This window comes from Toxotes jaculatrix, chromosome 3 (assembly GCF_017976425.1).
Source record: "Toxotes jaculatrix isolate fToxJac2 chromosome 3, fToxJac2.pri, whole genome shotgun sequence".
Lineage (NCBI taxonomy): Eukaryota > Metazoa > Chordata > Actinopteri > Toxotidae > Toxotes > Toxotes jaculatrix.
The window spans coordinates 7,632,323-7,647,273 of NC_054396.1; the positions used below are offsets into that span (position 1 = coordinate 7,632,323).

General features: G+C 42.6%; 1 protein-coding gene and 1 non-coding gene across 2 annotated transcripts in view; both read left to right on the forward strand.

The window, feature by feature from the left end:
- Positions 1 to 14,951, forward strand: part of cdh4 (cadherin 4, type 1, R-cadherin (retinal)) — a 201,106-nt gene that overhangs the window by 85,451 nt on the left and 100,704 nt on the right. Inside the window, exon 3 of the mRNA XM_041035025.1 lies at positions 1,328 to 1,351. Within this exon, the coding sequence (XP_040890959.1) occupies positions 1,328 to 1,351 (24 nt within the window). The remainder of the gene's footprint in view (positions 1 to 1,327; positions 1,352 to 14,951) is intronic.
- On the forward strand, positions 9,893 to 9,965 carry trnav-cac. The gene has a single exon. It is a non-coding gene; the product is annotated as a tRNA-Val (tRNA).

Sequence of the window (14,951 nt, forward strand, 5' to 3'; positions counted from 1 at the left end):
CAGCAGCGCTTTGGGCTTAATGCTAGTGTCAGCATGCTGTCATGCTCACAGTGACAATGCTAATGTGCTGATGTTTAGAAAGTATAATGTTTACTGTGTTAGTTTACTGTGTTGGCATGCTAACCAAACTACTGGACAAATTAAATTATTTTTGACCTCACAAAGTTATTACAGTTCGTCCTCAAGGGAATCTCAGTTTTTGTACTAAATTTCATAGCAGTCCATCCAATAGTTGTAAAAGTCGTAGGAAAGGTCGGTAGAATTCACCCTCTTGGGACCATGAATGTCTGCACCAAATTTCTGGGCAGTTCCAACCATTAATTCTTGAGATATTTTGGTCCGAATAAAAGTGGTGACATTGCCATTCCGTGGGCCAGGCCACTAATGTGGCTAAAAACTGGGACAGTTTGATTCCTCTCAGCATTTCCTACCAAGCAAAGTTCAAGTGATTAATATACAGCACAACTGTGGTGAGAGGGGAGGCCTGGGGGTCATCTGAAAGCCTTTCCCTTTCCTCAACACTTATTTTTCATCACTGGGTTGCTGGGATTCTTATGAAGTAGGATGTCCTGAAACCCAGAGTTCAGAAACAAAGTATTTCTAATCAGAGTTGGTATTTTTGTAAGTTTTGTCAGCTTTAAGGTTTTCTAGGTTAAAAAAAAAATGTTGGCATTGAATGCAAAAGTGAGCCATGGAGATTGTTTCTGATCAAATCCAGCAACTCTGCTGGAGGACATAAGAAGGGCAGGCAACCGGGAGAGAGAGAGAGAGAGAGACGTCAAGAGCCTCCACGGCTGCCTCTCGTACTTGTGTCACCCAGCTGCGGTGCCAAGGTCTGAATAAATAGTGTTCACGACGATGTATATAAGTGTGTGCAGTGCACATATGCAGTATCCCGCAATTCTCCTATGTTTCATTGAGTGAGCACAAGAGCAATATAGACATCACAACAAGCATTTGAAGATAATGATGAATCCCACTGCTTGAGGCAATGACAAGAAGTATAAGAGAGAAAACAAACTATATTCTGGTTAAATGGTGCTGCCTGGATAATAGACAGAGACAAATGTGAGCAACTACGCAATTGTGACAGAAAATTTTCTCCAATAGTAGCCCTATGTTCTGTATATGTCACTGTCTGGCTATTGCCTGTGACTTTCCATTAATCCTCAGAAATTGATCTGTTTTGTTCTCTTGTTTAACGGTGACTTTAGTATTGCAATGCCACTTTTACTGAAACCTATTATGTTCTAATCATCGTATTCTCTCTCCTCTCCCTTTGCCCTTTTTCTCCCTCTCCCTCTCTCTCTCTCTCTCTTGGTGACAGATACCGCCCTGTCCAGTGAACGTGGTGAGTACCGCAGCCGTACACTCCCTTGATTTAGAGCCATCTGTGCGTGGACTCTGCCAGCAACGGCGGATTGGCTGTTTGTGTTGATGTGGAAGGAACCGAGCCACAAACTCCACAAAATCATTTGCATCACCAGAAAGCTATTTTCCTCTCCATCACATTGCGTGTCACGGCAAAGGCTGAAACGAGGAGAAAAACATCAAGCGAAGGCAATTATGAAAGCAGCATCCACAGACCTGTGTGGCCAATCAGAATTTGAATTTAGCATATTTTCCCTGCGCACATTTTGCCTTGACCTACTTTGTCAATTTACCCCCTTTTGACTCCAATAGTATTCAATAAGGAGCCAATAAGGAGTATCTTTTTCACTTTGTCTCCTCCCAGCTGTAATAGAATGTATCTCCATGTAGTCTAAATAGAGAGTAGATGGATTCCCCCACTGTGGCAGCCCCTCTTTTCATTTCATTTTCAAATTTTCACTCCCCATGTTGTGCTGTTATTAATGGCTTCCTGTTCTTGGAGGAGCACTTTAATCACTTCATAAAACAGGCTGAAAGAGTTCATCTGCAGTGCTGTAGCGCTTTGTTTATACTCTTATTTTTCTGTGTGTGTGTGTGTGTGTGTGTGTGTGTGTGTGTGTGTGTGTGTGTGTGTGTGTGTGTGTGTGTGTGTGTGTGTGGTCATCTGCTGGTAACGTTCACTGGTGGTAAGCAGCACGATAGCACCTGTGTCAGCCACTCTTCTTCTATATCACTGCCTAATGTGCCTATAGTTATTCCCACTGTACGTGTCATCATCAAAGTTTCAGTACAGCACTGAGACGAGAAGTGATCTTGCTGAACTTGCTCTCCGCCCCGTGAAGGATGATGGTTTGGGGCAAAATTGTCGAACTAAATTGGTGTGGTGGCATCACACAGTGTAGACAAAACACCACATGCTGTGTGTCTGGTCTTTGAAACCTCAAAGTGGCAACGGGGAAGAGAAGTGTAAAGTTGTGGTTCAGATCAAGCAGTTGAGGTTTATTTTTGTGTTCCTGGTTAACCTCCATCTGCCGGTGGAGGAGACGGTGATATGCAGCACGGAGAAGCTTGTGTGATTAATTTTTTATTGCCAGACTAGCAACAATGTGACGCTTTTTTTCAATCCAGTTAGGCTTAAACAAAGAGCAGGGAATAAGAAGTCACAGTAGACAACGATTTATATTCATTCTGAGTGTTATCCTTGATTTTGACCTCGTCTCTGCCTTTCTCAACCGCCCTCCGGCTCTGACATTAAAACACACGCATGAGTTCTCTCTTATCCCACACCTTCTTTCCTTTTCTGCACTGCTGAGTAGTCACATAATGTGAATGATATTCCATAGTGAAAAGCAGAAAAAGAGCAGGGAAGTAATGAATGGATTAAAAAGCAGATGAGAGAGTGAGTGTTAGGGCAAGGTCTGTGTGCCCTTGGTCCCTTCATGAAATGCAGCCAGCAGACAGCCATCCAGGAGGCTGCTTATCACTCACCAGAGAAAACATCATTCGCTCCATTCAAACTCTGTTTTCATACATGTGAATGTGTATTTTTTGGAAAAACATAAACACACAGTACATACCTGCTGTGCAAAACAGTACACACTGGCGCTCCCTCCCTGCATATCTCTGTGCTTAACAAGCTCCTCTCTGCCCCCTCAGCAGTGATGGGGTGTGTTTGGAGTCGTCTGATAGGCCTCCTCAATGTGAAGTGGCTGTCGGCGCATCCTCTCCCAGCTTAATTGGCTGTACCTGAGGCAGGAGGGCAAGGTGTAATTGCGATAAGAGAAAATGCTGTGCTTGGCTGGTTTTAGTGCCCTTATCTATAATCTCCAGATTGATTATGGTTTTTCTGCCAGCTGTGCAAATTGTTCAACTCCATCACCTGCACTGGAAACCACCTTAACTCCGTCTTGTACAAACCACAGTGCGCATCCGGCCTGATTTGGCTACAATATTCTGGCCAGTGGTTTTCAGCTCTGATCTCTGCTGGTTGTGTGTGTGTGCTCACAACGTGTTACATCCTTTCTCTTTCTTTTCTTTTCTTTTTCTTTTTTTTTTTTCTTTTTTTTTTTTTTTTTTGCTACAGGCAACAGGGATTACATTAGAGACTACACAGTACAGTTTGGCATCTGGTGTACCATATGAATGTCTTTTTAATTAATAAGCCTACTGTATGTCTTTCTACTTTCATGTCAGAATCTAATTTTAGAAATCAGTATTTCTCTAAATGCTAAAATATATTACAGCTCATCTATAGTTGTTGGGAAACACATTTACTTGCTTTCTCACTGAGAATTAGATAAGAGGATTGACCGCTCTCATGTGTGTATGCTAACTTTATAGCTCCAGCCAGCAGACGATTGGCTGAGCTTAGCTCAGTCCAAAAGAACCTCATCAGAGCGCTTTTGAGTTCAGCTTGGAGTAAAATTTCTCTACCAGAGATGGTGTGAACAAGGCCACTGATGATATCAATATAATATTTCATAAGAAAGCTATTAAAGCTGACCTTCTAAAAGAAAAACGGAAGCCTGTTAAAAGACAGAATGCTGCCAAATAATTTGATCAAGAATTCAAGATGATCAGAAAAGACATGAGAAAAACATCTGGTGCAGAGGCCTCATTTCCCCCATTTATAAGAGTGGGTGACAGATCAGACCCGAGTACCTACCATGGCATCTGTGTCAGCAGCTGTCTAGGTATAATATTCTGTACTATGCTAAATAAAAGAAATTTCCTTGATAAACTCCATCTCCATCTCCAGACTCTGTCTTGAGTAAAAATCAAATTGGCTGCCTCCCAAAACACTGCACCACCGACCATGTATACACCCTTCACACTTTAATCGACAAACATGTGCGCCAAACAGAAAATGGTAACATATTCGCACGTGTTATTGATTTCAAAAAGCTTTCGACTCCAGTGCAGTATAGGGGGTAAAATATATGACCTGATAAAATCAACATATTTGGAAAAAAGGCATGTTGTTTAAATTGGAGACAAACAAATCAAATTATTCAGCCAGAGGAGAGGTGTTCATCAAGGCTGCAATTTAATGTGGATATAAATGAATACATGTGTATATAAATGAACTGGTTGTTCAAATGGGTCAATGTGCTGCTCTTGGCCTCTCTCTCCTAGATACAGAGGTGAAGTTTCTGTTTCATGCTGATGACCTTGTTCTGGTATCTCCTACCGAACGAAGACAACAGCAACAGCTGGACCATATAGGCAGTTTTTTTTTGCAATGCAATTAAAAGAAAATTTTATAACTTCCAAATTCCACTTAAAATCTGGCTAAAAAAATATTTGATAGTGTAATCCTGCTCTTTGTGCTACATGGTAAACCTGTTGGGATAAACATCCCACAGAATCTCTGTGGATACATTTTACAGGTACAAAGAAAAACGCCAGCAAATGCTTGTCAAGCAGAATTAGGCAGATACCCGCTGATAATCAATATTCAAAAGAGAGAACACAAAGACTCTAAGCACCTTAAATCCAGCCTCTTCAACACCCACCATTTCAAACCCAAGAGCTGAGCACAGAAAAAAGCGTCCTATGTCAGCCGGTGCTGAGGTTAACGCACTCTGGTCAGTCTCACAGCAACATTGCTTTCCAAACACCAAAGAGAGAAAACCAAATTATAACACAATGTAAAGAAAGCTATCTGAAACACTGGAAAGAAGAAACTAAAAGTCAAAGTAGATCAGAACTAAAAGAGAAATAAAGAGGACATGTGGTCATTCTTTAACATGTGAGGCTGAGACAGAGATGCACTTCCTTGATTTGCATTTACATATTCAGTTCTGTAATTCCAAATTTCAATTAACTAAACTGTATCTCAGAATGAAATAAAAAAAAAATTATTTTACTTTGGCAATATTGTTTTTTTGACACTTTTATGCCACTTAGTGTAACAAAAGGCATGTGTGATATGAGATTGTGAGATGTGTGTTGATTGTGTGAGTCTCACGCTCACTGTGTGAGAGTTGGCAGCCCTGCCTGTTGTGCCTGTATCAACTTGTTGTCTTTACACTTTGTTTTTAGATATATAACATGTTAATGAGTGAGCTTCAGAGGTGACTGTGACCTCTGGACAGAGTCAGGCCAGCTGTTTCCCCCAGTTTGCAGTTTTTATGCTAGGCTAAGCTGTAGCTCTTATTTAGCAGACAGATATAAGAAGTGGTATCAGTCTTGTCATCTAACTCCTGGCAAGAAAGTGAATAAGCATATTTCCCAAAATGCTGAACTATGCTCTAACTATAAATTATATTTTCTAATGCTTCCACATGAAAAGTATCTACCCCTGCACCAGATGCACCGAGTGAAATGCTATATACTCTCTCCCTCACTGTCTGCATCTGCCCCCATCCCCTTTCCTCTCTTTCACTGGTCCTGAGTAGCGGTTGGGGCTGAAAGAGCAGCTAATGGGCTGCGAAATGTCTCCAATGCTAGAGCAACAACAGAGGCTAATGTCTGAAGGCCCTTCTGAAACAACACAAGTGGTGAAGAACCCCCGACAGTGCAAAGAGAAGAAAAGGAGGGGGAAACATCCCTGGTTTCCTCTAATGTGTCAGAGAGGCCATTTCTGTCAGCCTAATTGTGGTGAAGCTTTCCTAGTGGCCTTGGTGAAATGGCGTAATTACCTGATGGAATGGATTGGACTGCACTGTTGGCTGCACTCTGTGGTTTCCTTTTGCCATGTAACACAAGATCCTGAACATAGCTCAACAGTGTTCTGACATTTGCTGTTTCAGTCCTTCTGGCTGCAGAGCACTGTGCTTAGGAGGGCAAATTCGAGGCTGAGGGATATTGACAGGGCAGCTTGAAATATTACATTGGCAATTTTAGCCAGACAAGTTGATTTACCTGCATGGGTCCTAAGAGCTATGGCTCCAAGTGAATCAGGGGGTGAAGTTTCACAGCTTCCCTTATGGGAGCTTATATGAACATGTGTTCATTTGAAGAGTTTTCTACTTAAAAATCGTGGTATTTATGTGTTTTATTGTACAAAAGGGGTAATGTTAAAAAAAGGCCTGTGTGGAGATGTTGTCAGCATTAAATGTCTGTGCCAAGGAGAAGCTGTGTTGAATGCAATTCTTGATCATTCGCAAGCATTTCCCTCTAAAATGTGGTGAAGCGTGCAGCCCCTTCTGCTTTTCTTCCCCCTCAGTACCAATTAAAGCTGTTTTTCTGCTGCAGATCTTGAGCTGATGAATACAGCCACTAAGAGCTCTTGAAGTAAAGGCGCACAGGACCTGTATGGCAGATGGTTTGAGCAAGAGTATGTGCAAAGAGAAAAAAGCAGCAAAGAAGGAAACAAACAAGCATAAAAATGGCAGCCTGTCTCCAGCGAGGAGCTCCTATTTTCTACCCAATTTAAGACTTTCCGTTTTCTAAATTTTCAAACTTTTCCTCAAAAATGCTGTCAAACCTGCAGGAGACCAGGGAAAACATAAGATCTTGTTCTGAGGAGAATTTTTGCACACCATCTTACAAAAACTATCCAGACAACTCAAGTATCTCTCCATGAAAAAAAAAGTATTGGGAGCTGCTTGGTCTCATGGCTTTGACCAGCTCTCCCTGCTGAATGGAAACAAGCTTTACTCCGGCCTTTAACTACAAAGGCTGAGACTGCAGCGAGTCAAGGCACAGAGGACAGTGCCTAATGGCTACAAGTCCAGCTTTTCCCAGTGGATTACATGTTTCACAAAGATAAGGCTTGATCAGTCTTTTTATAGAGAAAAAGCCTCTTTTCGTGATGCAGATGAGAGCAGACAGGAAACTTGTTGGAACCAATGGAATATAAGGCTTTGTGCTGAGACTCAGAGCATGCAAACGAGGAACTAGAGATCATATTCAATACAAGCTTTTCTTCAGGGTCACACCACTTTCCTGTGCAGTGTGTTTCACCTGTGGTCACCTTTCCTTTAGTTCTGCCTGTTTCTGCTGTAGGAACACACATTGCCAACTTTCATCATTATATAAACCCTGAAAAAAAAACCCTGATACCTTTGTTGTCTAGGTTGTGGAGTAATTTCTATCATGTACACCTCCATACTGTGCCTTTATTATTTCAGCCATGGTGTATACTCAACCAATTAGTTCCTATCCGTACTGAGAGTAATGAAGCCACATTTCCTGGGGTTAATTACACCAACATTATGTGATATTATGAGGAACAGGAAATGGTAAAGTGCACTTTATTATCTCTCTCTTTCATCATCACCTCCTGCTGTGGGAGACCTTCAGCGCTCCCTCAATCCCTTTATATGTCTCTCTTCTCCTCTGTACTTTCAGGCACATCCTCCCCTTCTCTCAGCAACGAGGCTGGAAGGCCCAGTAGCATTAAGGGCTTGTGAGACAAAGCAGGTCAGGGCAAATCCCTACACAATTAGAGTGCGGAGACCATTATTAAGGCCAATTGCCACTGCTTGCTACCAACAGTTAAACTGCAGTGTCTATTGAACAAAGAGGCAAGCAGTTTTTCTTACCCCCTTTTTCCCTCCATGGCAGAGCGAGTTCAGCTTTGGAACTGTGTCATTCTTCAAGATCTGGGGTGGAATTATAATGTACTACAGAGCTGACATTTGCATGAGGCCAGGCCCCTCATGATTGGCACCCAGGTTTGCACAAAGAGCATTAAGTTTCTTAAAAAAAAAAAAAAAAAAGCCTGATATTCCTTCCACACATTTCGCCTCAGACACTCAGCTTCTCAAAGGCACAGGAAATACTCAAGTTTGCTTTCATGTGAAGTATACTGAGGCGATTTCCGTGGCTGGCTTTTAACTCTTGCATTTGTTGCTTTTCTCTGTCAAATGGGTATTTCAGTAGGAACGATTTGCCTGTCAATCACAACTACCTCTGTGTTCCATACGCACACAGATTACTTTGCTTCTGTGAGGATATGCTGAAGCTGTGTGTGTGCAAATGAGTGTGCATGCTGCTTTCCTGTTTGTGTGTGTGTGCGTGTGTGGGTGGATGGATGGGTGTGTGTGTGTGTGTGTGTGTGTGTCTACGCATGCCAGACATTTTCTGTTATAAGTACTAATCTGTCACTTGTATAAGATTACTGCTGGAGCAGACTTCATGCGGCGCATGTCAACATCCCAGCTGACAGAACCTGCTGAGTTCCTGTTTTCTTGACGTTTATTCTAACTGCATTTTCCTCTGTGTTACCAAATTACTTTAATCGACCCTAACTTGACACATTGATATCATTTAAACTCTCTCTGACTCATTTCTTTACTGCTGTATGGAATTTTTCCCACTTAGTGGCAAATTTGGTATGTAGAGCACTTCCAGTCTCACTGGGCCCTTTTCCATTAACAACATAACGCTGTTGTGTAATTATTGCTCATCTGCACTTGAAAGCAGATCCCACTAAATGCTGAAGAACTCACTAATGATACAGCCCAGTTATCTTGTTAATGTGGACATGTTAACATGAACTGTTTTCAACTTGATAATGAACCTATAAACTTTTTTTTCTTTTACACAATAATCTAAACTGTATCTACACTTTCAGAATAAGTTCTAGGGGAACTTAAAGCATCTGAACATATAATTTCAGAGTCCTTACTAATCATTTAAACTTCCTTTTGTTATAGTAGTAAGGCCACCAAACGCAAGATGTTCTGTTTTATAATATTGAGGGTGTCGATGGTGAAATAGCTCCAGGACTACAATGTAGTGCAATGCAAAGTATTACTACTCATTTTCATGGAGACACAGGGAGAGCTGTAAAACACTCTGTAAAGTATTCTCCCTGGGAAAGAAAAATGAAACTAGTGTTTTCTGTGAAGTATGAAGAGGCGTATTTTTCTCACCTGTGACAAACTCTAATTTCCCCTGCTCCCTTGTCACGCAACTGTCAGAATCACTTTGCTGTTACAATTTTCTCCTTCATCATCCAAAAAAGCACATCCACCATCCACCTGTGAGTCAGACACGGAGGACAGCATATGGCTGTTGACATTTTACGAACAGAAGAAATAAAGATAAAATTCTGTTATTGTGAATCCTCAGAGATTCAAGTTGTCATTTTTTTAATTGCACTGAATGAGACCATCTGTTTAGGTGTTTGTACAGCAGGTGATTCAAACTATGTGCAATTTTTTTGATAAATATTCATAAGTTGGTCTTTTGTTTTACCCACTTAGCAGCTATTTACCTCTTCTACATCTACTTCTGTTAGCGTCTGACTGTATTACACATGCTGTTGTTTCTGCAGCGCTTTTTCATTCAACTGTGTTTTGAATGTGACCCGAGTAAATTCAGCTTGACGTTCAGGATTTAATATTGTCATTCTGATGCTATACAAACACGCTAATGGCCTAGCTTTATGGACGGCAACGCTGACCAGTCTGCCAGTACACCACTGTGCCTCAGGGTGAAATCTCAACAGCTATTGGATGGATTTCCATGAAATTTTGTACAAACACGGTCCCCAGAGGTTCATTGGCAAATGTTATTATGCCAACATGTGAACTTAAAATGGTGAACTCATCATCATCATATAGCTGCCCGGTTAGCTCAGTGGGTAGAGCACGAGACTCACTCTCTCGGGGTCGTGGGTTTGTACCCCACTCCGGGCGGCACCGCCTCCCATGGGCCCACCACCCATGGGAGGTGCTGTAGGACTTCGGTGCATTGTGGACTGGGCGGCAGTCGCCACCGCAACCTGGGCCTAGACCCAGATAAGCGGCAGATCATGACATGACATGACATCAGCATGTTAGCATCTGTGCCTCACAGAGTTGCAAGCATGGCTGTGGACTCGTATTTATTTCTTAAATATTGAAACCATCAGATGGAGCTTTTCTTATTTGAGCTCCTTTAATGATGAAAATTTAATAAAATATTTTTCTGCCTTTGCTTGCAAGTGAACACTGCAGCACAACACTGAACGGAGTAGTTACTGGTTGATTTTACCACCCTCAGACTAGCTGATGTGTTGGTGTCGAATTGTGTTGTTCATTAGGTGACTAAAATAGTTTTTTCTGTGTCTAGTGTCCTCAAAATTAAGCCAGATATGCGCTAGAATGATGATAAACCTAACATGATGAAAGTATTGTTATCGCCAGCAATCTGCTGCAGGTGCTGTTTCTTGTTAAGCAGCTTATATTCACCCAAAGTGACCCTATTGTTGTCCTCCCCTCATCCTCCATCATCGTTTCCATTCCCTATCAATGCAATTCGTTGTGAATTGATTGAACTGTTCTGCACCTCTGATATTTTTCATTTTAGGGCCGGAAGAAAGACAGCATATTGCTGGCTCAACCTTTCCAAACAGCACCTGTACAAACTGTTTTTCTTCACCGTGCCCTTACAGCTCCATCACTCTCACTTTCACCTGCTCTATAGATTAGCTCTGCACAGTGCTGGTGGAAGAATGAGGCCAGCTAGAATCAAACATTAATCAGCTGCTGTTTTATAAGACAGAGGGAGCGCCTGCACTCCCTGGGTCCCCCTCCTTCTTGCCCTTAGCCTGCCCTACCACCGAATGTTAATGTGACTGCCATTACTCATTTATGAGCTGCCCGCTGCTCACTGCCCGGAGCCTGGTGTCCAGGCCTAGGCTGGCAATGGCGGGCGCGCTGAGGGTGGACGGCTGTGCCAGGGCATTCATCAGTGGCAGGGCCAGGTCTGTTTTATAAAAGAACGTGGTCTGGAGAGAAGCACTGTTGAGCGGGCTGTGCTGTTTAATTGTGAAAAAGGCTTCTGGTGTTACTGGAGAGGTAGGCAGTTGTGAATATGGTGTCATATTTACAGTAGGTGATCTATGAAGCAAGAAAACACAGTTAGAAAACAACACTGTCATCGAAACTGAGAGGATCACTCACTCACATAAGACCAAATGTAAGCTGTCCAATTTTTATTCAGTAAATGGGCAGTATGATATGATGTATTCACATTTGGACTGTTGTAATTGGACATAAATCTCACTAAATTGCTTCCATGGTGAGACTAAGTACCTCGATATGTGCAGACAGGCAGCTTTGAAGAGTTGGAGCTGAGTGGTTGTTCTTGGTATCCAGGACACAGAGCGCAGCAGGAGTCATTCTTAGTAGCGACATCAATAAAGGAGCGAGCCTGCGCAAGGTGAGACACACAGACACTCTCTCCTGACAGTGTCTGTGAAGAGTTGCCATCAGTGTCAGGCTGTGAAACAGAAATAAATGAATGAGGGAAGTGTGGGCTGCGTAGACATGTGCCCGGACCTGCTACAGTATATTTGTGTAAAGCAAGTGAAGATAAAGAGTGAGGAACAGAATGAAGGAGAGGACGGAGTGTGTCTGTGTAGCAGGTTTTCTCTGTGCTGCTGTGAACTTGTGTGCAGCAGTGACAGTCAGCGTGTTGCGTAGTGTGAAGTGGCTGATGATCCAGGATCTTGCAGATTGTCACGCAATCCTGTTTCCCACAAGGCTTTGCTCTTTGCCTCACCTTTTTCCCTCATGGCACTACAGCTTCAGTAGAACTGACTGGATACAGTCCAGTGGAGCCTTCGCTGTTTCCATGCATGTTTAATGCCTGTACTAGAATTACCAGGGATGGCACTCTGCAGCACATGTCAACATTTTTCGTGTTACTGTTACTATGTTCCCCTCTTCATACAAATGGGTTCAGCCTTGAACATAATGGGGGGCTCTGAACAGTGTTTTTACACACTGAATATTTGAAATATAATCAACCAGAAGTGGTGGTGTCATGGCTGCACATGAGGAAAGAGAGCACAAATACAGTTTCATGTTTATTTTAAGAAAACTCGCCCAGGGAAGTTATCTTCTCCTTCATCCCTCTCTTGCCTATAGAGCCTCATATATTTGTGGCCTTGGGGGGATTCTCAGCATGAGGCTGAAACAGGAAATGTGTAGCCTGTGGCTAAAAGGTAGATACTTCTCCTAGAGTGTTACACAACACACATACACACATGTATACTTATCTCCTATGGGAGTGCTAATCCCCAAGAGATGAAAGGAGACTCCCACTGCTCTCTGATCCCTGTGTCCTGCTGTGACGGATCATTTGGTGCCTGGCAGAGAGAGACAGGTCCAGTTGATGCTCCCACACATGGTGTCCTTGACCGAAGCGCAGACGTGACTTAGGCCAGGCCCCTCGCTGATCCACAAAGTTCCCCATTAGAAATCGATGTCCGTTTGACACCCCTTTCATTCAAGCGCTCTTTGTGGTGTGGTCTGTATCACCATGGAGAAAGAAAAAAGAGGAGCAGAGAGAGAAAGAGAGTGAGTGTGTGTGTGTGTGTGTGTCTGTATGCATACTGAAGACCCCTTCACGCCTCCCTGAATCATGGTGGTTCCTCATGGGAAGCCAGGCGTTAATGCTAGATTAACTATCTCCTCTTCATTATAGGAAACAGAGTCCTCTGCTCAACCTTGATGCTTTGAAGTGGTGCAAAAGTTCACTCAGAGTCCACTGACCATGTCTGCCTTTGTTGTGATTGCATGTGGGTGTATTCCTACACCTGTACAGAAAGATGCGTGTGTGTATTCGCGTACACTTCCAGCTAGTATAATGGTGAACCTCTGCACTACGAGAACAACAAAGAGAATACTTAAAAAATACACTTTGACATCTTTAGATGTGGTGGAAGAAAGAAGAACATAACAGAACCCTGCTTTAACGTCCAGTAATAGCCCCCGCCCTGGTGCATTCTTGGCCATGCTGAGAGCTGCTGCTCCTGCTGACTGATGTAGGTCTTTGTGGTAGTTCTCCTCAATGTCATGAATTTTAAAGAACAGATAATAAACCCCAAGGGCCCTTATTCAGCACAACAGCACTTAATAAGGAAATTGCCAACCTATGTCCTCTGCATTCAATCACAGATACAGTCCAGATGAATATCTTCAGTTCTGATTACATCCTTAATTCTCTGCCTGACTGCTAGCCTAAATGGGAACCGTGCTTCGGAGAAAGAAAATAAAAGAATCAGCAGTAAGACGTGCATAAAATCACATAGCACATTATTTTATATGCGAGCACTTTAAGAGAGAAAAAGAGGAATGCTTTTAGGAGAGTGCACAGACTTTATAGATGTGTGCTACCATTTTGTGAAACTGTAAAGGCATGTTAAAAATAAACCTGTACTCATGATAATGTTTTTATTCACTTGTACACCCTTACACCAAACTCAAAGTGGCATACCGCATTTAATGTGAAGGTAATACCATAGTTAAAGTCAACAAACCTGAACGTGCTTGGCAGCATCTGCTTGTGTCTACATATTTTCAGACACTGGATTTAGTTTTGTGGGCAGTCTGCTGGATTGTTTCATGTCTAGAGCAGATTGCAGGCTTTTTCTCCTTGTTAGTAAAAGTTCTCGGTAATTCATCATTTTGGGAAATACTCTTGTTCACCTTCGTGCTAAGAGTTAGATGAGAAAACTGATTCCACTCTAACATCTGAACAGTAAGTGTGGCTGGAGCCAGAGGTCAGAGTCTAACAGCTAGTAGCTAACTTCAAAGCTTGCAGCCTAGTTTAAAACTTGTATCCCTTTTTGCCAAGTAGGCTCGCTCCACTCAGGCACCTCCAGTTTCACCTTTGCAGAACACATTGCGCTGTACTTTAACCTACTGCTAAAACAGGTGGCACATGGTCTCCCTGCAAAAAGGACACCTTTGTGAGCTCATAAATAACAATGGTGAATGTTAGGGCCGTGTAGAACACATGGGGGTCACCTCCGCACAAGTAGGGCAGTGCTGTCCATGGAGGATTGGGGCGCATCCTCCCTCCTTCCATCCAGAAGTGGCTACCATCAGCAGGTTTAGAACAGGAAGCGTCTGGTTAATATTTAGGACGAAGCGCACTGAACATTAGTTTTCCCCCAGGCTCTCCTTTCCTCTCTCTCTCTGGTGCCAGCTATGCGACAGGTGTCTTTTCAGCCTGGGATGTGATAAATGAAAGGCTGTTTGTCTGAGGCAGAAAATAAAATGCACCCTGTAGGGCAACAAATAAAAACAGGGCTCCCAGACATCTTGAACTGGATTAATCAAACAATAAAAGGTGCTCTCCTGAGACCCAGTCTGTATAGCCATTTATGAAAACAACTCCTCCATTAGCCACTCATTAACAATATGATTAAGTACCATAATATCACCCTCCAGTTTAGTGTGTGCAGTTTAGTATTTTACCTTCATCTTTATTAACACTTTATACAAGTGCTGCTGATGATTTGCTAAAAATCTCCATTTTAATAAACACGTTGCTTCGCGGGTTTTCGCAACTAATAAACTTCAGTATGATGACTTTTTGTGTTGACACATTAAGTAGCTCCACATTTACTGTAGTCTCAACACATAAAAATGCCACTTAACCTCATTACATGAGTGTGTGTTTTTGTCGTCATTACTGTAGGAGTTAATGATGCTGAGAGAGAAGGGCACCGCTCTGGGGTGGCTGGAGGGACAGGAGACATGTACCTGCCTTCTCCTGAGACACTCATTAAGCAGCACAGTGTTCACATCACATCACATCACTGCCTGGGTCCACAGAGGGCTACATTAGCTGCTTATTTATATTTAATTCCATTCACATGCAAGTATTTGCCTTGTGGGACTCAAAAG